This window comes from Canis aureus, chromosome 2 (genome assembly GCF_053574225.1).
Source record: "Canis aureus isolate CA01 chromosome 2, VMU_Caureus_v.1.0, whole genome shotgun sequence".
Taxonomy (NCBI): domain Eukaryota; kingdom Metazoa; phylum Chordata; class Mammalia; order Carnivora; family Canidae; genus Canis; species Canis aureus.
The window spans coordinates 33,904,878-33,926,505 of record NC_135612.1 but is presented as its reverse complement, the minus strand read 5'-3'; the positions used below and the strand labels follow the sequence as shown (position 1 = coordinate 33,926,505).

The 21,628-nt window shown below is 37.1% G+C and overlaps 2 protein-coding genes across 5 annotated transcripts in view; one reads left to right on the top strand and one right to left on the bottom strand.

The window, feature by feature from the left end:
• The window catches only part of GABRG3 (gamma-aminobutyric acid type A receptor subunit gamma3), a 686,820-nt gene that overhangs the window by 457,713 nt on the left and 207,479 nt on the right, over positions 1–21,628 (top strand). The window lies entirely within an intron of this gene.
• On the bottom strand, positions 14,740–16,069 carry LOC144295800 (TATA box-binding protein-associated factor RNA polymerase I subunit D-like). Its single transcript, XM_077868309.1, is given in 3 exon segments — positions 14,740–15,024; positions 15,110–15,744; positions 15,747–16,069. Coding segments are annotated over 2 exon segments (819 nt in total). The 5' UTR covers positions 15,973–16,069; the 3' UTR covers positions 14,740–15,024; positions 15,110–15,151.

The following is a 21,628-nucleotide window of genomic DNA, read 5'->3' as shown; positions in this document are numbered from 1 at the left end:
TCTCTCTCTCTCTCTCTCTCTCTGTGTGTGTGTGTGTCTCATGAATAAATAAAATCTTAATAAAAAAGAACATCATGAATGAAAGAGGAGAGATCACAACCAATACCAAGGAAATACAATTGATTATAAAAATGTATTATGAGCAGCAATATGCCAATAAGTTAGGCAATCTAGAAGAAATGGATGCATTTAGGAAAACCAAAATATACCAAAACTGGGACAGGAAGAAGTCAAAAACCTGAACAGTCCAATTACCAGGGAGTAAATTGAAGCAGTCATCAAAACCTCCCAAGACACAAAAGTCCAGGGCCAGATGGCTTCCCAGGGGAATTCTATCAAATGTTTAAAGAAGAAACAATACCTATTCTGCTAAAGCTATTCTGCAGGATAGAAAGTGATGGAATACTTCCAAACTCATTCTATGAGGCCAACATCACCTTGATTCCAAAACCAGACAATGACTCCACAAAAAAGGAGAATTATAGACCAATATCCCTGATGAACAAGGACACAAAAATTCTCAACAAGATACTAGCCAATAGGTGCCAACAGTACATTAACATTATTCACCATGACCAAGTGTGATTTATCCCTGGGATGCAAGGTTGGTCCTCACTCGTAAAACAATCAACGTGATAGATCACATCAATAAGAGAAAAAACAAGAACCATATGATCCTCTCATTAGAGGCAGAGAAAGCATTTGACAAAATACAGCATCCATTCCTGATCAAAACTCTTCAGAGTGTAGGGATAGAGGGAACATTCCTTAGCATCTTAAAAGCCATCTACAAAAAGCCCACAGCAAATATTCTCAATGGGGAAAAACTGAGAGACTTTCCCCAAGATCAGGAACATGACAGGGATGTCCACTCTCACTACTGATATTCAACATCTTAGCCTCAGCAATCATACAACAAAAAAGAAATAAAAAGCATTCAAATTGGCAAAGAAGAAGTCAATCTCTCCCTCTTTGCAGATGACATGATACTACACATAGAAAACCCAAAAGACTCCACCCCAAGATTCTAGAACTCATACAGCAATTCATCAATGTGGCAGGATACAAAATCAATCCCCAGAAATCAGTGGCATTTCCATACACTAAAAATGAGCCTGAAGAAAGAGAAATTAAGGAGTCAACCATTTTCAATTGCACCCAAAAGCATAAGATACTTAGGGATAAAGGTAATCAAAGAGGTAAACAATCTATGCCCTAAAGTCTACAGAACACTTCTTAAAGAAATTGAGGAAGACACAAAGAGATGGAAAAATATTCCATGCTCATGGATTGGCAGAATTAATATTGTGAAAATGTCAATGTTACCCAGAGCAATTGACACATTTAATGCAATCCCAATCAAAATACCATGGACTTTCTTCAGAGAGTTGGAACAAATTATTTTAAGATTTGTGTGGAATCCGAAAAGACCCCAAATAGTTAGGGGAATATTAAAAAAGAAAACCATATCTGGGGGCATCACAATGCCAGATTTCAGGCTGTACTACAAAGCTGTGGTCATCAGGACAGTGTGGTACTGGCACAAAAACAGCCACATAGATCAATGGAACAGAATAGAGAATCCAGAAGTGGACCCTCAACTTTATGGTCAACTGATATTCGACAAAGGAGGAAAGACTATCCACTGGAAGAAAGACAGTCTCTTCAATAAATGGTGCTGGGAAAACTGGATATCCACATGCAGAAGAATGAAACTAGACCACTCTCTTGCACCATACACAAAGATAAACTCAAAATGGATGAAAGATCTAAATGTGAGACAAGATTCCATCAAAATCCTAGAGGAGAACACAGGAACACCCCTTTTGAACTTGGCCACAGTAACTTCTTGCAAGACACATCTATGAAGGCAAAGGAAACAAAAGCAAAAATGAGTGATTGGGACTTCATCAGATTAAAATCTTCTGCCTAGCAAAAGAAATAGTCAACAAATCCACAGGGCACCCTACAGAATGGGAGAAGATATTTGCAAATGACGTATCAGCTAAAGGGCTAGTATCCAAGATCTATAAGGAACTTACTAAACTCACCACTCAAGAACAAACAATCCAATCATGAAATGGGCAAAAGACATGAACAGAAATTTCACCAAAGGTGACATACACATGGCCAACATGCACATGAGGAAATGCTCCGCATCACTGGACATCAGGGAAATACAGACCAAAACCACAATGAGATACCACCTCACACCAGTGAGAATGGGGAAAATTAACAAGGCAGGAAACCACAAATGTTGGAGAGGATGTGGGGAAAAGGGAACCCTCTTACACTGTTGGTGGGAATGTGAAGTGTTGCAGCCACTCTGGAAAACTTTGTGGAGGTTCCTCCGAGTTAAAAATAGAGCTACCCTATGACCTAGCAATTTCACTACTGGGGATTTACCCCAAAGATCCAGATGCAGTGAAAAGGTGAGACACCTGTCCCCCAATGTTTATAGTAGCAATGTCCACAACTGCTAAACTGTGGAAGGAGCCTTGGTTTCCATCTAAAGATGAATAGATAAAGAAGATGTGGTCTATATATACAATGGAATATTACTCAGCCATCAGAAACCATGAATAACCATCATTTGCTTTGATGTGGGTATAACTGGAGGGTATTAATGCTGAATGAAGTAAATCAATTGGAGAAGGACAATCATATGGTTTCACTCATATGGGAAATATAAAAAATAGTGAAAGGAATTATAGGGTAAAGGAGAGAAATTGGGTGGGAAAAATCAGAGAGGGTGACAATACATGAGAAAGTACTAACTCTGGGAAATGAACAAGACTTAGTGGAAGGGGAGGTGGGCCGGGGGATGGAGAGACTGTGTGACGGGCACTGAGGGGACACTTGACAGGATGAGCACTGGGTATTATAGTATATGTTGGCAATAAAACCCCAATAAAAATATAGATAAGTAAATAAATTTTTTAAGTTTATTTATTTATTTATTTATTTATGAAATTACAATTCAAATTTGAAAAAAAGATACATTTATATTATTTTTTACAGTTGCCTATGTGCTATCTGACCTCTATTAATTACCTGAGAAGCCATTTTAGTCTTATTGACTATCTCTTGTACATGATGAGATATTTTTCTTTGTTGTTTTGAAGATTACCCTTTATTGTCTTTTGTCAGTTTGTGGTTTTTAGTTGTGTGGAACAAGTGGAATTTATTCTACTGGGAATTTATTGAGATTCTTGAATATGTAGATTCATATTTGACATTATATTTGGGAGTTTGAGGAAATTATTTTCTTCAAGTTAGCTCTTTGTCTCTTTCTTCTTTCATTCTGGAGCTTTCATTACACGTATGTAAACACACTTGATGGCACCCGAACTAAAGCTGTGTTTATTTTCCTTCATTCTCTCTCTTTCTCTTTTTTTCCCTCAGTTCCTCTGTTGGAATCATCTAAATTGACCTGTTTTAAGTCTCCCTGTTCTTTCTTTGGCCAGTTCATATCTGCTGTTGACGTCTTTTGTGTATTTTTTGTTTCACTTAATCTGCTTTTCATTTCTATGATGTCTATTTGGTTCTGTATAATTTATATCTCTTTTACATTATTATATATTTGGTGAAATCTAAGGAATTTTAGATATTAACTAACTAATTCTAAAATTTCGATAGAAAAGGAATGGAATAAAATTTAGAGAAGTTTGGAAAAGAAGAACAAAGCTTGAAGACTTATATTACCTGATTTTGTATACTACTAGAAATCTAAATCAATCAACACAATGTTATTGTCAAAAGCATACACATATAGATCTATGGAATAGCACTGAGCGTCTATAGATAAATCTACACTAACATAGTCAACTGAATTTTGACAAAAGGAAAAAGATCGTCTGTTCAATAAGTAATGATGGGAAAAATTGGACATCCATAAGCAAAAAATAAGTCTAGACACATACCTTAACACCTTACATAAAAACTACCTAAGTGGACATTGACATAAATATAAAATGTAAAATTTGAATATTTTAGAAGAAAACATGAGATAAATTTCGGTTCATTTGGGGGTAGCCAAAAGTATTTCTTAGATACTACTTCAAAAGCACGACCTATATAAAAGAAAAAAAAATGAACAATGTAAATTTATTAAATTTAAAATAGTTTGCTATGCAATTAGATACAGCTAAGAGAATGAAAAGATAAGCTACAAACTGGAAGAAATATTTGCAAATCACATTTGAACAAAGACTGTACCCATAATATATAGAGAATACCGAAAAGTCGACAATAAGAAAACAAATCTATAAAAATAGGTAAAAGACAAACACTTCACCAAAAAAGTGTATGATGTCAAATATTCATATGAAAAGATGTTCCACACAATTAATCATTAAAGAACTGTGAGGTAAAACTACACTGAGAGATGAATAAATACCTGTTAGAATAACAGTTGGTGACTACACTATACATTGTATAGAATTATCAAATCAATATACTGTACACCTGAGAGTCATTTGACATTGTATGTTATTTATATTTCTTTTTCTAATATTTTATTTATTTGAGAGATTGTATGAGTGGGCTAGGGGCAGAGAGACAAGCAGATTCTCCACTAGTGAGGAGCCTGACAGGGTTCTCAATCCCAGGATCCCAAGACCATGACTTGAGCTGAAGTCAGATGCTTTATTGACTGAGCCACCTGGGTGCCCCTGCATGCTAATTATATTTCAATAATAATAATAATAATAATAATAATAATAATAATAATACACATAGAAACGTAGTATACAAAGTGTTGGTGAGGTGGTGGAATAACTAGAACCCTTATAGTAAGTGAAATGTTGCAACTACTTTTTATTTATTTTATTTGTTTATTTATTTATTTATTCACCAGAGACACACACACACACAGAGAGAGAGAGAGAGAGAGAGACAGGCAGAGGTAGGAGAAGCAGGCTCCATGCAGGGAGCCCAATATAGGACTCGATCCCAGGACTCTGGGATCACACCCTGAACCAAAGGCAGACACTCAACCATGGAGCCACCCAGGTGTCCCGGTGCAACTTTCAAATATAGTTTATTGGTTTGTAAAAGGTTCAATATACATTTGCCATATATATTAGCATTTCCACTTCTAGGGTGTGGGAAAATATGTACACACATACACAGAATCTGTACACGAAAATTTATAAACTTATAAAATTCATAATTGCCAAAATCTGAAGACAACTGAAATTTCTTTCAACAGGTTTATTCATAAACAAGCTATTATACATTCCTATTTTTTTAAAAGAAGAAATTGATTCATGCAACAAGATCGACAAATCTTAAATGGTTACATGTTGTATTATATCATTTCTATTACTTTGGGAAAGGCAAAATTATAGGAGGAAAAAGAGCATTTGGTGGTTGTCATGGGTTAGGGACTGGATGAAACCATTGTCAATAAAGAGGTAGCATGGGAAAGTTTGAGGAGTAGTGGGCACAAGACTATATGTTTACAAAATTCAATGGAACTATACTCTAACAAAAGTAAATTTTTGCTCTATATAAGTTTTTAAAAATCATCAGGATGTGAAAGGAGAGATGAAATTCATTCTCTGCCAAATGAATCTCATTATCTTACAGGGACAACATATGACCACACTAAAATAGGTAGGGGGGAAAATAACTGTCCCAACTAACAATGTTTTGATGTGATCCTCTAAGGCTAAAGATAAAAAAAAAAAAATTTGACTACCATATTTATTTCTTAAATGTCCTTAATTCCAATCTTGGTAAATAAGGAAATGATTTTTTTTATAAATGCTGTAATAAATGTGTTATTATTATGTAATTTCTCCATATTTTCTGATTTGTTATGTCCAAAGTTTTCTACTCGGTTTTCAGGCAATATTAATCACCATGAGATCCCATCCTGTGTAATTCATCTTATTTGAAACTGTCTTGTAACCTGCTTTTCTGATTCCCTTCATAGGGGCCCCTTCAAGGACCATGACACACTGCCATATAGGGGCATACTTCCTTCTGATTTTTCTATGCTTCTTGCTCTTAACCTTTTTCTCTGCCTCTGTGTATGTATGTTATTTTTGGCCCCTTTCCTCCAAACTCTTGATCAAGTTGACAGTGATTAACATGTAACCTATATGAATAGAGGATATTTTATGTACAGATCTTTGTTTTGGGGTTCACAGTATCACACTAATCTTCATTTCAGCATCAAAGTTACTTTTTTTCTGAAACTTTACTTTCTACGTAATTTATAAATGCAAGTTAAAGCATATTGTATCTCTATCATATATAAGTGAAAGTTGAAGCCATTTATGGAAAATCCTGAGACTGACACTTGCTAGAAAAGAGGTTTCTGGATGGCAATTTTGAATAGTACCTGATATTTAAAAGTACATATATATGTAAATATAATACAGTATTATTCTATATTATATAAACAATTCAATAAATATATACATATATTTATTTTTAAGACTTTATTTATTTATTTATGAGAGACACAAAGAGACAGGCAGAAGGAGAAGGAGACTCCCTATGAGGATCCTGATGTGGGACTCAATCCCAGGATCCCAGAATCACGACCTGAGCCAAAGTCAGATGCTCAACCACGGAGCCACCCAGGCACCCCATATACATATATTTAATTTAAGGTGATATGTTTGGGGTCTTATGGACCCCTACTATTGTAAGTTTTTGGAAGGTGGAGATGAAGGAATAGGTAAATTTTATTGCCATTCTCAAAACCATACTCACTAACTTGAATTATTTACCTTCTCCTATGATGTATCATGTCTTCTTTAAAGATTAATTTATTTATTTGAGAGGGAGAGAGGGAGCACAGGAGAGAGAGGTAGAGAAAAAATTTCCAGGAGACTCCCCTCTGAGCAAGGGTCTGGACATGGGGCTAGATCCCACAACACTGCAATCATGACCTGAGCTGAAATCCAGAGTCAGAGGCCTAACCCCCTGAGCCACTCAGACACCCTGCTGTATCACATCTTATTTACAAATATTTATTCAGCAGTTGCCATTATGAATATGTATATTTATATATTTGTGTTTGTGTGTGCATGTGTGCAAATTATACTAAGAATAGCAAAGGAAATATTTATTTACATCTATCTTTTTTAAAGAAAGAATTTTATCTGAAAATCACAAATATTTACTAATTTTCTACTATTATGGTGTAGTAGACATGTATAAGACAAGGCACAAGAATTCAAAAGTCTTGCCTTCTATTTGGGAGGATCTTTTTTTTTTAAGATTTTATTTATTCAACAGAAACAAACACAGAGAGAGAGGCAAAGACATAGGCAGAGGCAGCGGGAGAAGCAGGCTCCATGAAGGAAGCCCAATATGGGACTCCATCCTGGGACTCCAGGATTACGTGCTGAGCCAAAGACAGCCGCTTAACCCCCCTATCCTAACCCACCCAGCATCCCTATATGGGAGGATCTTATACTGGCAAACACACACACACACACACACACACACACACACACCAGTCACCACACAATGGAAGGCACTATAATTAAACAATATTTCAGTTCAGTAAAGGGTTTTCTAAGAGACCAACATGGACCAAACTATTTGCTGAATTTTTCAGAAGATAGAACATAGTAATCTCTGAACTACAGATAAAATCCACATTATCAGGAGTGTACAAGAGAGGCAGATCTGACCAGAACAAGTAAACCATGGAGGTGAGGTTAGAACACATGCGTGGGGTACATTTGACATGTGACAGTCAAACAGAAATTTGTTTTCTGTATCATGACCTTCCCATCAACAGAGCAGTAGTTTATGAGTTCTAGTCTTAACTTTAAATATGTAGAATGACAGGACTCTTTTCTCATTTACAAATCTAGATGAAAATAGAAGAACTGGTTAAAAAGCTGAAAGAATGGCATAGTCTGTGGGTAACTAAAATTTGTTATTTCTTACCTAAAATTTCAGGAAGTTGGTTTAGTAATAGTAGGCTTTCTACCTAAAGACTTCCTCAGAGTCCATTCAGAAGCTGTTTGAAAAGACCCTACAAAAAAGATTGAGTGATTAAACCAAAAGTGGACAAATCAGTAGATGTCAATTCTGTCCATTGAAAAGGATCCTCTAGTTGCTGCATAGATGAACGAGTGCTATGTCTGCCAGACTCCAATCTGTGCTTAAGATGCTTCATAATGGTTTCTGCACGTAATCAATATTCAAGTGCCTTACTTAATTACATAGCAACGGTTTCTTTGTGATCCCCTTGCTTTCCCTAGACATACCTAGTAACCTTTGTTCAAACCATAGTGCATTTTCAATTAATATATCAAAAGGCTTAAGCTTTGATATGTTTAGAAACTTTTGACTTGGAAGTATGTTTTGTAAAGAGACTGATTCCTTTGCTTGACCTCAGGACCCTCAGTAGAGGAAAGAGAGTACTTTATTTTAGATATATTAAAGCCTTATCTGTATTTGTTATTTCAATGCTGACTCTGAGTGTTTAGTCCATTTTATTCAAATGTGTTCAATTTTCTGCCTCAAGACTATTCAAGTTATTTCCTCTGAGTGATGACAGATCTTTACAAGAAGACAGTAAAGGTCAGAGCTGAGTCAGAAGCTAAATATCCCATTTTACAAGCACAGTCTCCAAGGTACTCAGACAAAGAAGAGAGACATTTGGACTTGTTTCCAAGTGAAAAATAAGTGTCTATATATTTTTATATAATAGTCTATATGGATAATTAAAGCCTGTGTCTATTGCATGCTATTGTTATTTTAATTTTTATTCCATATTTTCAAGGTTACAAATAAAATTTAAGTATTTTACCTTTTTGTTATCGAATAATTTTTTGAAGCAAGTATCTATTCATAAATGATTGTTTCCCTTTCACTACTAAAGCCAGATATTGAGGGTTTTAACACTATTTTTCCTTCTCTTAACAATTGGAACCCTTTAGATACTGCTTAAATTTAATTTTAGAACACTAAAATGAACAGTCATCATCATATATTCAATATATCCTTTTAGGTCTTTCTTCCTTAAAGTGTATTATGGAAATAAATTTATTTTTGGTGTTTCTGATTTAAACTTTTAACAAGATATCTCACATTTGTATTTATTTATCCATGAATTGCATAGTATTCTGCAAATATTTAGGAATGTTTCAATTACTTTCTTTACTTCAAAATGCTATTTTAAAGTAATTAAAATTCTGCCCTTACCCACGGCTAAGGTAATATTATTTGTCGTTTTTGCACAATAATAATTGATAGTTCCTTTCATTTCATTCCCTTTCCATTCACATTTGTTTACTTGTTTTAAATGGTAATTAGGAAAGCAGTTGATTTTCATAGAACTAAACTATGTTGGAAAACAAATCCAGAATTTTTTTTTAATGTGCAACTCTATAACTGTATTTTATTATTCATCATTAGATAAGAATATGCTCTTTCAAAATAGCTATATTTGAAGTGTTCCTAGTTTAAGATGAGCTTATCAGACCAGGAAGAAATGAATTGGCTCAAAAAAACTTATTTTCTTAAATTTTAGTATTGTCATTTTGCTTCAGCCTGTGGTTAGTTCCATGTTCGTTTAGTGCAGAGAAGTGTGTCTTTTTTTATAATAAATTTATTTTTTATTGGTGTTCAATTTGCCAACACACAGAATAACACCCAGTGCTCATTCTGTCAAGTGCCCCCCTCAGTGCCCGTCACCCATTCACCTCCACCCCCTGCCCACCTCCCCTTCCACCACCCCTAGTTCGTTTCCCAGTTAGGAGTCTTCATGTTCTGTCTCCCTTTCTGATATTTCCTACCCATTTCTTCTCCCTTCCCTTCTATTCCCTTTCACTATTATTTATATTCCCCAAATGAATGAGACCATATAATGTTTGTCCTTCTCCGATTGACTCATTTCACTCAGCATAATAACATCCAGTTCCATCCACGTTGAAGCAAATGGTGAGTATTTGTCATTTCTAATGGCTGAGTAATATTCCATTGTATACATAAACCACATCTTCTTTATCCATTCATCTTTCGATGGACACTGAGGCTCCTTCCACAGTCTGGCTATTGTGGACATTGCTGCTAGAAACATTGGGGTGCAGGTGTCCCGGCGTTTCATTGCATCTGTATCTTTGGGGTAAATCCCCAGCAGTGGAATTGCTGGATCGTAGGGCAGGTCTATTTTTAACTCTTTGAGGAACCTCCACACAGTTTTCCAGAGTGGCTGTACCATTTCACATTCCCACCAACACAGTTCAATGGAACAGAATAGAGAATCCAGAAGTGGACCCTCAACTTTATGGTCAACTAATATTCGATAAAGGAGAAGTGTGTCTTATAAGCAGTAAGCAAAGAAGATGAATTTAATCTCAGGGCTGGCTAATTCAATTACAAAACTGATAAGACAAGAGGGTCCTTTTGCCTTTCATTTTTCTCATTAGGGGTGTAACCCTGAGACAAGCACTGTGTCCAAAGGGAAATTAAAGATTTTCTTCCTCTCTCCAGACTTCCAAGCCCTCTAAAAAAAAGGGGTGACCATTTACAGAAAACATTTGGTGATTTTATTGTGATGAAACCTGAAGTCCAAACCTGTCAGGTTTATTATGTATATTTCCTATCAACCTTGAAATTCAAATATTGTGGTTCCTTCTCAAAAGTTACACCCTGTCATGCCTGTGCAAAACAGCCAATAGGGGGTTGTTGAAAGAAAGTCACCTAAAGGCAATTGTTGACTGCAGAGTTGACAAATTGTTGGATGGAAAAAAAATTAAATGGATGATGTGGAGACTGGTTAGCTATCTGATATATCCAAAATTTTGGTCCACTTGGCTATTTGAGCTAAACCTTTGACCTCTCCCTGTTCAGGAGGGCAGGAGGCTGACAGATACCATCTGCTCCCTGGGAAGAAGTTGTGTAAGAGATATAGAGAGCCTTAATCCTTCAGAAACTCTGATTTGGGACTGTGAGGATAGAAACCCTTTATCATCAGCAGCTGCTACCTATTGTCCTGCATGCACTCACCCATTTCTTCTTGTGGAGATACATCTATTTATCTTCTGCAGAATAAAACTGCCAAAATAAAATATTGAAAAACTAATGAATAGATAATACATAATCAAACGTACAGACTAGATGATGCCGAAAAAAAAAGCCTAACATGAATAATTGGTGGGGGGGAAGGAGCCAGACATGAAAAAGAAGACATAGAAAATAAGAGAGAGGAAATATTTGAAGTAATAACCACTATGAAATTTTCAAAACTGATAAAAGATATCAACTCAAAAATTCAAAAGCCTATATGAATTGCTATCAGGATGAATGAAAAAATAATTTAAAAACAGATAAACACAGTGAGGTAATCAGTAAACATTAAATAGAACACTCCAACACAGACCAAGCCCTGCATGGATCTCAGTTTCTAGATCTAAGGTCCTTAAAATTATCTAACTTCCCTTCTGGTATTTGTGACCAGTGGGGTTGACCAGTTAGTTTGGCAACTGGAGCCCAGGTTGTACACATCTGGCCTTTGTCTTTGTTTCTTTCCTTTGGAGTGCTTCCTAACTCTCCATTCTACACATAATGTAAACTAAATGCCCCACATAGCTCTGGATCCATGCCTATGGGTCATCCTCAGGTCCAGTGGCAAGGCCTGCTGCTGGGAGGGCAGCCTTGCCAATGTATTGCTCCTGCTCACTTATCTGAGCTTGGACCACAAGAATGATGCTGATGCACTGATGTTTGGTGACTCTCACTCACGTTGGACACAAGAAGAATTAAGAGATCTGCCTTATTGACAGATGGCCCCATCTGTTATCTCACCACAGGGCTACCACTAGTTTGTAATAACTAAGGCATTCTCCACTTTGTGCGCCAGTGCCACTGGCCTTCTGTGTGATCACCTCAGTCTATACCACATGGTAGTCAGTCATCCAAGGCTTTCAAGACCATTGATCAGCAAAAGCAACCAATTCTTCTCATCAATGTCCTCCCTTGATTTTGAATGATAAAGTGTCACTGTGCTCTTGATTCTGTCTCAGCCATGTTGGATGAGGTATACTCATTCTTTGCATAAATGACATGGCTCTTCTTAAACCCTTCCATTCTTCCTGTTGGAAGTCTTCTTAGAAGTCAGGGATGTGGGTCTACATCCAAACAGATCACATTCTAGTAATGTAGTTTTATGATCTAAAAAGTTCAAGAGAAGATATGGTTGGAGAATATATTATTCTATGCTTATGCTATAAAATTCCAAGTAGTAAAATTTAATATAATCTGAATATGAATTATCCTTTTTTCTTGCATACTCTGGTTTAGACCTCTATTTATGATTATCATAAATGAAAGAAAATAAACACTTCTGAAAGTTATTAGAAACTAATACAGGCAGCCCAATGGATGAAGCTCAATTATGTCATCTAACCAGCAACAAATCAATAGTATTAGGAAACAGCAAGAAGAAAGAAGGTATGTACTGTTTTTATACAAACAGGTTTCAAAGATGCACAGCATTGTGAATAATTGCAATGTTCCTTCTTTTTTTCCTGGTAGAAAATAGATATAAAATTAGTTAGGAGTAGCAAATTTTAATGAGAACACCAACTGAGTTTGATATTAGTAATATGGATGAATAAGAATTTAGTTGAGAACACCCTACCATAAAATAATGAATAGCCAGTGGTCACACAGACATTTGATTATGAGCTACTCCTAGAAATCAAATCTCCAAATCTCTTAGAAGAACTACAAATGACGGTTGTATAATTCTGAAAAGATTTATGAATATTAAAGGACTTACACATTCTGTTATTGGTGTTCAAATGAAGATTGGTACAAGAAAACCTGGTGCCAAGCGGGTGGAAAGGTGAGAAATGAAGCAGAAATAGCTGGGAGGGCCACAGTGCCTGTCACATTTTGAACAGTTCCTGAAAATTCCAGTGTGCGGTTATTCTATTTAAGGTTGATTGCAGAGGACATTTCTCCTTACCATAGCACCTGCTGGGCCCTAATTCTTTCTGACTTACAAATGTCATGAAGCCTATTTACCTCCATATAATATATGATAAATATTCAAATTATACAGGAAGCCAGAATCATTGCTTGCTTTTCAGCTTCTCTTGGCAACATTTTAAGACCTTGAGTCATGCAGTGATTTTCCCTTGCTGTGGTCAAGCATTAAGGTATTTTAAGTTATAATAAATCATCTTGCACAATATGTGCTATACAACTGTTCAAAAATAACTCTAAACTGATATAAAAATGAGTTGTACTGGAAAAAGAGAAAAAATGGGGGGTACCCTCTAGTTCTATATAGTATAAATCTCTCGACTTCCCCTGGAGCTTTCCAGCACTGTTCGGTCAAGAACTTGCTCTTTCCCAGTTTTTCCAACTGGTCTTCTGGGGGAGAGGCCTGCTGTGCTGACCCTCAGGTCTGTGTACCTGGGGGAGATGCCCTGCCCCCTGCCAGGTGCCAGGCTCAGTGGGAGCTATTTATCCTGTGAGGCTCCTGTTCCCTGGTGGCCCTGCTTCATCCCAGGCACAAAGTGACAGAAGGAGGAACAACAACACTGGCAGTGGCCAGCTCACCAGCTCTAGAGTCAGCTCCCTGCATAACTACCACAGTCCCCCAGTCCACACTGGCCTAGATGCTCTCGGGGCAGCGCGGGTATACAATGGAATATTACTCAGCCATTAGAAACATGGATGGAACTGGAGGGTATCATGCTAAGTGAAGTAAGTCAATCGGAGAAGGACAATCATCATATGGTTTCACTCATACAGGGAATATAAAAAATAGTGTAAGAGATTATAGGGGAAAGGGGAGAAAATGAGTGGGAAAAATCAGAGAGGGTGACAGAACATGAGAGACTCCCAATTCTTGGAAAATAACAAGGGGTAGTGGAAGGGGAGGTGGGCGGGGGGTTGGGGTGACTGTGTGAGGGGCACTGAGGGGGGCACTTGAGAGGATGAGCACTGGGTATTATACTATATGTTGGCAAATCAAACTTCAATTAAAAACTAAACATATAAAAAATAACTCTTAAAATATTAAGACAATTAAATGACTTTCCACGCCACAGAACTTTTCTGCATCTGCCTCCCAATAGATTCATCAGGCAAGGTTTACTCTCCTTGTATTCCAATTAATTTCCTAATTGGCTTCCAGATCACCTCTCTGCATTGTCTGCCATCCACCATACCTGCAGCTTTAGTGTCTCCTTCTCAGTGCTTTCTGCAGCGCTCTCCTCTTTCTCTTCTGGAGAGGCTAGTGTCCCAGTTGGAAGCTCTTCTCTTCTTTATGTGAATATGCTTGCAGAGCCACTATCATTTCAATAACTGTTTCTATTTTAATATGTTTCATACACTTACCTCCTATCCAGACTTCTATCTCAACTATAGATCCATTCATCCCACTACCACTGGATACCCCATATCATTGCTTCAAAATCATACTCACTAACTTGCTGCAAACCTCATTCATTATTACCCACAAATCCCTCATCTTCCACTCCAAAACTGTTATTTGTTTCTTATCCAAATGAAGATATTATCTGCCCCTTTGTTAAGATGATTATCAAAGCTTATGGATTTTGCATGGCTGTTCCTTTTTTCTGCTGCAACACTGGAAAAGTTTGAGCAAAGAGTATTTGTGTACAGAAAAACTTCTAGACTTAGAGTGACAACAAAGATATGGAGAGTTCTAGAAGATAAAACCTGTTGTTTTACAGTTTTTTTCTTTTTTTATTTAAAATTAATAAATTTTTATTTAAGATATTTGACAAAGTTAATAAAATTTTTATTTAAGATATTTGACATGTGATTCCTTCTGCCGCCAATCACCATAGTTCCACCAAAGCCAGAGTGATGATCTTCAAAATAGCACTTTTAAAACAAACTTTTGTTCAATCCACAGCTGTCACTGTCCAGAGGTCTTCTCGGATCTCCACTTGAATATGGACATACTTCAAAAACTCCCCACTGTAATCTTTGAGGTCCAATTTCTTTAGAGCCCCATTTAGGGTCTAAATAGATAAATGATCTTCCTGGTTCTCAAACATCCTCTAAACATGAATGAGTTCAAATCGTATTCACCCCTAAACTATCACACCCTAGAACTGTACAGATTGTTGGGATACGCCAATACCTTTAAGTCCAGACACTGTTTTCAAGTGAAAAGCCTTAATATTCATATTCCTATCTCTTCCTTTTCAGACCATTCTATCCTCTGTCCCATGTTTTTGGATTTTGATGCTCTCTTTTTAGACGAAGCAGCTTCTTCAGTATATTCCTCTTGTCCTAAATACAGATTCATTTTCTTTGGTATTTCAGAACTTACTATGAATTCATTATTGTCCACCAATTTGATATCACAACCATCATCATGTTCAAGAGTTGTTGCAGCCTCTTCCACTGTTTCTGACTCTTCAATAGGAGAGAGAGATCCATCATCATCCAAGTATTTGTATCTACGACTGTCAAAATCTTCCCTTTCTAAATCTTCACCAACATTCATTTGTTTCAAGGATTCCTTGAGATAGTATTCATACTTCAATTTTTCAAGGTAGTTGAAAAATCCTCTTGCCACCACTTGCTCAAAGCTTGAAATCTTTCTCCATGGTAATGGCTTTTTTACATTCTCAGATTCTAAAAATGGGAACCCAGATCCTTTGTCTTTAACTTGTTTCTTATTTATTTGGGAGCGTCTAGTGGTTTTTCTTCCTTCTGGTCTTCCCCTTGGTCTTTCTTTTGGCTTATATTTCCTCTTTTTACGTTTCTTTTTTTTTTGAATCTTTCAAAAATAGCTTTTAAAGTCAGTGGTCTTGGTTCAAAAGAGGAGTCACTAGATGAATCCCTTGCTTCAACACCTCCAGATGAACGAACAAACTTTCTAATAGGGTTTCTTTGCCCCTGTTTTGGTGAGTAAGGGACACACTGAGTCTTAAATAAGCTGCTACCAGAAGAATTATCACTTTCATTGTCAATTTCTACAGCTGAATTAGATGCCATTATAGGTTGAGAAAATTCGTTACTTATTCTTCCCCAAGTCCTCTCCAAATTGTATTCACCACTTGTTTGCTTCAGAGTTCTCAACAACCACGCGGAAGGAAAGTACAGTTTTTTTCTGAGGACAGTGTAACCTAAAACAATTGGTATTAATTTATTTGCTATTTATTTTCATACAACATTGCTGAGTAACTTTTATTCATCTAATTATTCTATGAGAAAAGCATTAAGTAAAAATATAAAGAGTATCAAGCACTCCATTAGGCAAAGAGGTTAAAAATGCCTGTTTCCTGTTACCAAGGAGACAATCTAACCATCAGAAAGGGAACCCTTTCTCAGGGCTTGTGAATGGAAAAGGAGTATATATTTTACATTTCTACCTACACTGCACTTGGTCATTGACTAATATTGCCTGAATTAGAACATAGACTTGGGCAATGTTTTATGATTTTTAAAGATTATTTTGATGGTAGGACACTCTGCACTCAGGTGGATGAAGGGCAGAACATTTTTATGACTTGTTCCAAGCAAGAGAAGATTGCCAGGCAGGGTCAAATGCAAGATTGGTCCTGGGACCAATAGGAATAGCAAACTTCAGCTTGTGGATGGCATGGGTGTAGAGTTGGCCAGGTTTGATGGCCTCCCTATGGATTGGCTAATTTGAGTAATTTCTTAGTCTCAGGGGCAGAAAGGTTGTCCTTTGTTGTCTGATATCTGGCCCTGACAGATTACAGCTGGTGCATAGTAGCTCTGTCTGTAAGATCCTGATAAGGGAAGTGTTTCAAGTGTGGATTTATTCAGCTACTCAAGAAGGGGAATTGATCAGCCTCTCTAACCAGGATCCCAAAATTGAGTCAAGATGGCATTAAAAACAAACCAAACCCCCCCCCCAAAATCCTATATTATGAGCAAGTGATTTGTTAATCAGATTTTTGCCCTCCTTGTCTTACATTATGATATCTACAAGCTACACAATTCTTTTTTTTTTTTACGAAACTATGTAGTACTTGATTTCAGTACAAAAACAATAGAACAATATCAAGTAAAAGATAGAATTCTAAATTTATGAACATATGTGGACAAAGTAACAAGTAAATAATACTTTTTCCTGTTAATACAGTGGTATAATGGATATATATAAATATATATATATATATGCATATATATTTTTATTGTTCAATTTGCCAACATATAGCATAACACCCAGTGCTCATCCCATCAAGTGCCCCCCTTAGTGCCCATCACCCAGTCACCCCCACCCCCGGCCCACCTTCCTTTCCACCGTCCCTTGTTCCTTTCCCAGAGTTCAGAGTCTCTCATGTTTTGTCTCCCTCTCTGATATTTCCCACTCATTTTCTCTCCTTTCCCCTTTACTCCCTTTCACTATTTTTTTATATTCCCCAAATGAATTAGACCATATAATGTTTGTCCTTCTCTGATTGACTTACTTCACTCAGCATAATACCCTCCAGCTCCATCCATGTTGAAGCAAATGGTGAGTATTATCATTTCTAATGACTCCCAGTGTTTCCCGATTGAGAATGATATTCATTGTGGGCTTTTCATAGATGGCTTTTAAGACATGGAGGAATGTTCCCTCTATCCCTACACTCTGAAGAGTTTTGATCAGGAATGGATGCTGTATTTTGTCAAATGCTTTCTCTGCATCTAACTAGAGGATCATATGACTCTTGTTTTTTCTCTTGCTGATATGATTAATCACATTGATTGCTTTATGAGTGTTGAACCAGCCTTGCATCCCGGGGATAAATCCCACTTGGTCGTGGTGAATAATCTTCTTAATGTACTATTGGATCCTATTGGCTAGTATCTTGTTGAGAATTTTTGCATCCATGTTAATCAGGGATATCGGTCTGTAATTCTCCTTTTTGGTGGGGTTTTTCTCTGGTTTGGGAATTAAGGTGGTGCTGGCCTCATAGAATGAGTTTCGAAGTACTCCATCACTTTCTATCTTTCCGAACAGCTTTAGTAGAATAGGTATGGTTTCTTCTTTAAAAGTTTGATAGAATTCCCCTGGGAAGCCATCTGGCCCTGGACTTTTGTGTCTTGGGAGGTTTTTGATGACTGCTTCAATTTCCTCCTTGGTATTTGCCCTGTTCAGGTTTTCTATTTCTTCCTGTTCCAGTTTTGGTAGTTTGTGGCTTTCTAGGAAAGCATCCATTTCTTCTAGATTGCCTAATTGATTGACGTATAGCTGCTCAAAATAAGTTTTTAAGATCATTTGTATTTCCTTGGTATCGGTGGTGATCTCTCTTTTCTCATTTATGAATTTATTAATTTGAGTCTTTTCTCTCTTCTTTTTAATAAGGCTGGCTAATGGTTTATCTATCTTATTAATTCTTTCAAAGAACGAACTCCTGGTTTTGTTGATCTGTTCCACAGTTCTTCTGGTCTCGATTTCATTGAGTTCTGCTCGAATCTTTTTTTTTTTATAATAAATTTATTTTTTATTGGTCTTCAATTTACCAACATACAGAATAACACCCAGTGCTCATCCCGTCAAGTGCCCCCCTCAGTGTTCATCACCCATTCACCCCCACCCCCCGCCCTCCTCCCCTTCCACCACCCCTCTTCTTTTGCTGGGTGTAGGATCAATTTGCTGTTTTTTTTCTCCAGGTTCTTTAGGTGCAAAGTTAGCTTGTGTATTTGGGTTCTTTCCAGTTTTTGAATGGATGGTTGGATTGTGATGTACTCCCTCCTCAGGACTGCTTTTGCTGTATCCCAAATATTTTAAATGGTTGTATCTTCATTCTCATCAGTTTCCATGAATCTTTTTAATTCTTCCCTAATTTCTTGGTTGACCCTTTCATCTTTTAGCAGGATGGTCCTTAACCTCCACGTGTTTGAAATCCTTCCAAACTTGTTCTTGTGATTTAGTTCTAATTGCAAAGCATTATGGTCTGAAAATATGCAGGGGATGATCCCAATCTTTTGGTATCGATTAAGACCTGATTTGTGACCCAGTATGTGGCCTATTTTGGAGAAAGTTCCAAATGCATTTGAGAAGAATGTGTATTCAGTTGAATTTGGATGTAAATTTCTGTAAATATCTGTGAAATCCATCTGGTCCAGTGTATCATTTAAAGCTCTTGTTTCTTTGGAGATGTTGTGCTTAGAAGACCTGTCATTTGCAGAAAGAGCTGTGTTAAAGTTACCAAGTGTAAGTGCATTATTACCTAAGTATGTCTTAACTTTGGTTATTAATTGATTGATATACTTGGCAGCTCCCACATTTGGGGCATAAATATCGATGATTGTTAGGTCCTCTTGTTGGATAGATCCTTTAAGTATGATATAGTTTCCCTCCTCATTTCTTACTACAGTCTTTGGGATAAACTTTAATTTATCTGATATGAGGATTGCTACCCCTGCTTTCTTTTGAGGACCATTTGAATGGTACATGGTTCTCCAACCTTTTGTTTCCAGGCTGTAGGTGTCCTTATGTCTAAAATGAGTCTCTTATAGACAGCAAATAGATGGGTCTTGCTTTTTTATCCAGTCTGAAACCCTGCGCCTTTTGATGGGGTCATTAAGCCCGTTCACGTTCAGAGTTACTATTGAAAGATAAGAATTTAGTGTCATCATGATACCTATTCAGTCCCTGTTTTTGTGGATTGTTACCTTGGACTTCCTCTTTCTTTTACAGAGTCCTCTTTAGTATTTCTTGCAGAGCCGGCTTGGTGGTCACATATCTTTCAGTTTCTGCCTATCTTGGAAGCTCTTTATCTCTCCTTCTATTCTGAACGAGAGCCTTGCTGGATAAAGTATTCTTGGCTGCAGGTTCTTCTCATTTAGGACCCTGAATATATCCTGCCAGCCCTTTCTGGCCTGCCAGGTCTCTGTGGAGAGGTCTGCTCTTAATCTAATATTTCTTCCCATAAAAGTTAGAGATTTCTTGTCTCTTTCTGCTTTAAGGATCTTCTCTTTATCTTTGGAATTTTCAAGTTTCACTATTAAATGTTGAGGTGTTGAGTGGTTTGTATTGATTTTAGGGGGGGATCTCTTTATCTCCTGGATCTGAATTCCTGTTTCCCTTCTCAAGTTAGGAATGTTCTCAGCTATGATTTGTTCAAATACATATTCTGGCCCTCTGTCCCTTTCGGCGCCCTCGGGAACCCCAATTACACGTAGATATTTCCTTCTGAGGTTGTCATTTATTTCCCTTAACCTATCCTAATTTATTTGAGTCTTCTTTTCATAACCAACAAAATGGTTGGTGTCATATCTTTTTTTTTTTTCTCTTTTTAAATATTTTTTACTGGAGTTCAATTTGCCAACATAAAGTATAACATCCAGTGCTCATCCCTTCAAGAGCCCCCCTCAGTGTCCCTCACACAGTCCCCCCGTCCCCCGCCCGCCTCCCCTTCCACTACATCTTGTTCATTTCCCAGAGCTAGGAGTCTCCAATGTTCTGTCACCGTCACTGATATTTCCCACTCACTTTCTCTCTTTTCCCCTCTAATTCCTTTCACTGTTTTTTATATTCCTCGAATGAATGAAACCATATAATGATTGTCCTTCTCTGATTGACTTACTTTACTCAGCATTATGCCCTCCAGCTCCATCCATGTTGTAGCAAATGGTGGGTAATTGTCGTTTCTAATGGCTGAGTAATATTCCATTGTATACATAAACCACATCTTCTTTATCCATTCATCTTTCGATGGACACTGAGGATCCCTCCACAGTTTGGCTGTTGTGGACATTGCTGCTATGAACATTGGGGTACAGGTGTCTTGCCTTTTCACTGCATCTGGATCTTTGGGATAAATCCCCAGTTGTGCAATTGCTGGGTCTTGAGCAGTTCTATTTTTAACTCTTTGAGGAACCTCCACACAGTTTTCCAGCATGGCTGTACCAGTTCACATTCCCACCAACAGTGCAAGAGGGTGCCCCTTTCTCCATATCCTCTCCAACATTTGTTGTTTCCTGTCTGGTTAATTGTCCTCATTCTCACTGGTGTGATGTGGTATCTCATTGTGGTTTGGATTTGTATTTCCCTGATGCCAAGTGATGCAGGGCATTTTCTCATGTGCTTGTTAGCCATGTCTATGTCTTCTTTGATGAAATTTCTTTTCGTGTCTTTTGCCCACTTCATGATTGGATTGTTTGTTCTTGAGTGGCGAGTTCAATAAGTTCCTTATAGATCTTGGATACTAGCTCGTTATCTGATAGGTCATTTACAAATATCTTTTCCCATTCTGTAGGTTGTCTTGTAGTTTTGTTTACTATTTATTTTGCTGTGCAGAAGCTTCTTCTTTTGATGAAGTCTCAGTCATTCATTTTTGCTTTTGTTTCTCTTGCCTTTATAGATGCATCTTGCAACAAGTTGCTGTGGCCAAGTTCTAAAAGGGTGTTGTCTGTGTTCTCCTCTAGGATGTTGATGGATTCCTGTCTCACATTTAGATCTTCCATCCATTTTGAGTTTATCTTTGTGTATGGTGTAAGAGAATGTTCTAGTTTCATTCTTCTGCATGTGGATGTCCAATTTTCCCAGCACCATTTATTGAAGAGACTGTCTTTTTTCCAGTGGATAGTCTTTCCTGCTTTTTCAATTATTAGTTGACCATAGAGTTGAGGGCCCATTTCTGGGTTGTCTATTTTGTTCCTTTGATCTATGTGTCTGTTTTTGTGCCAG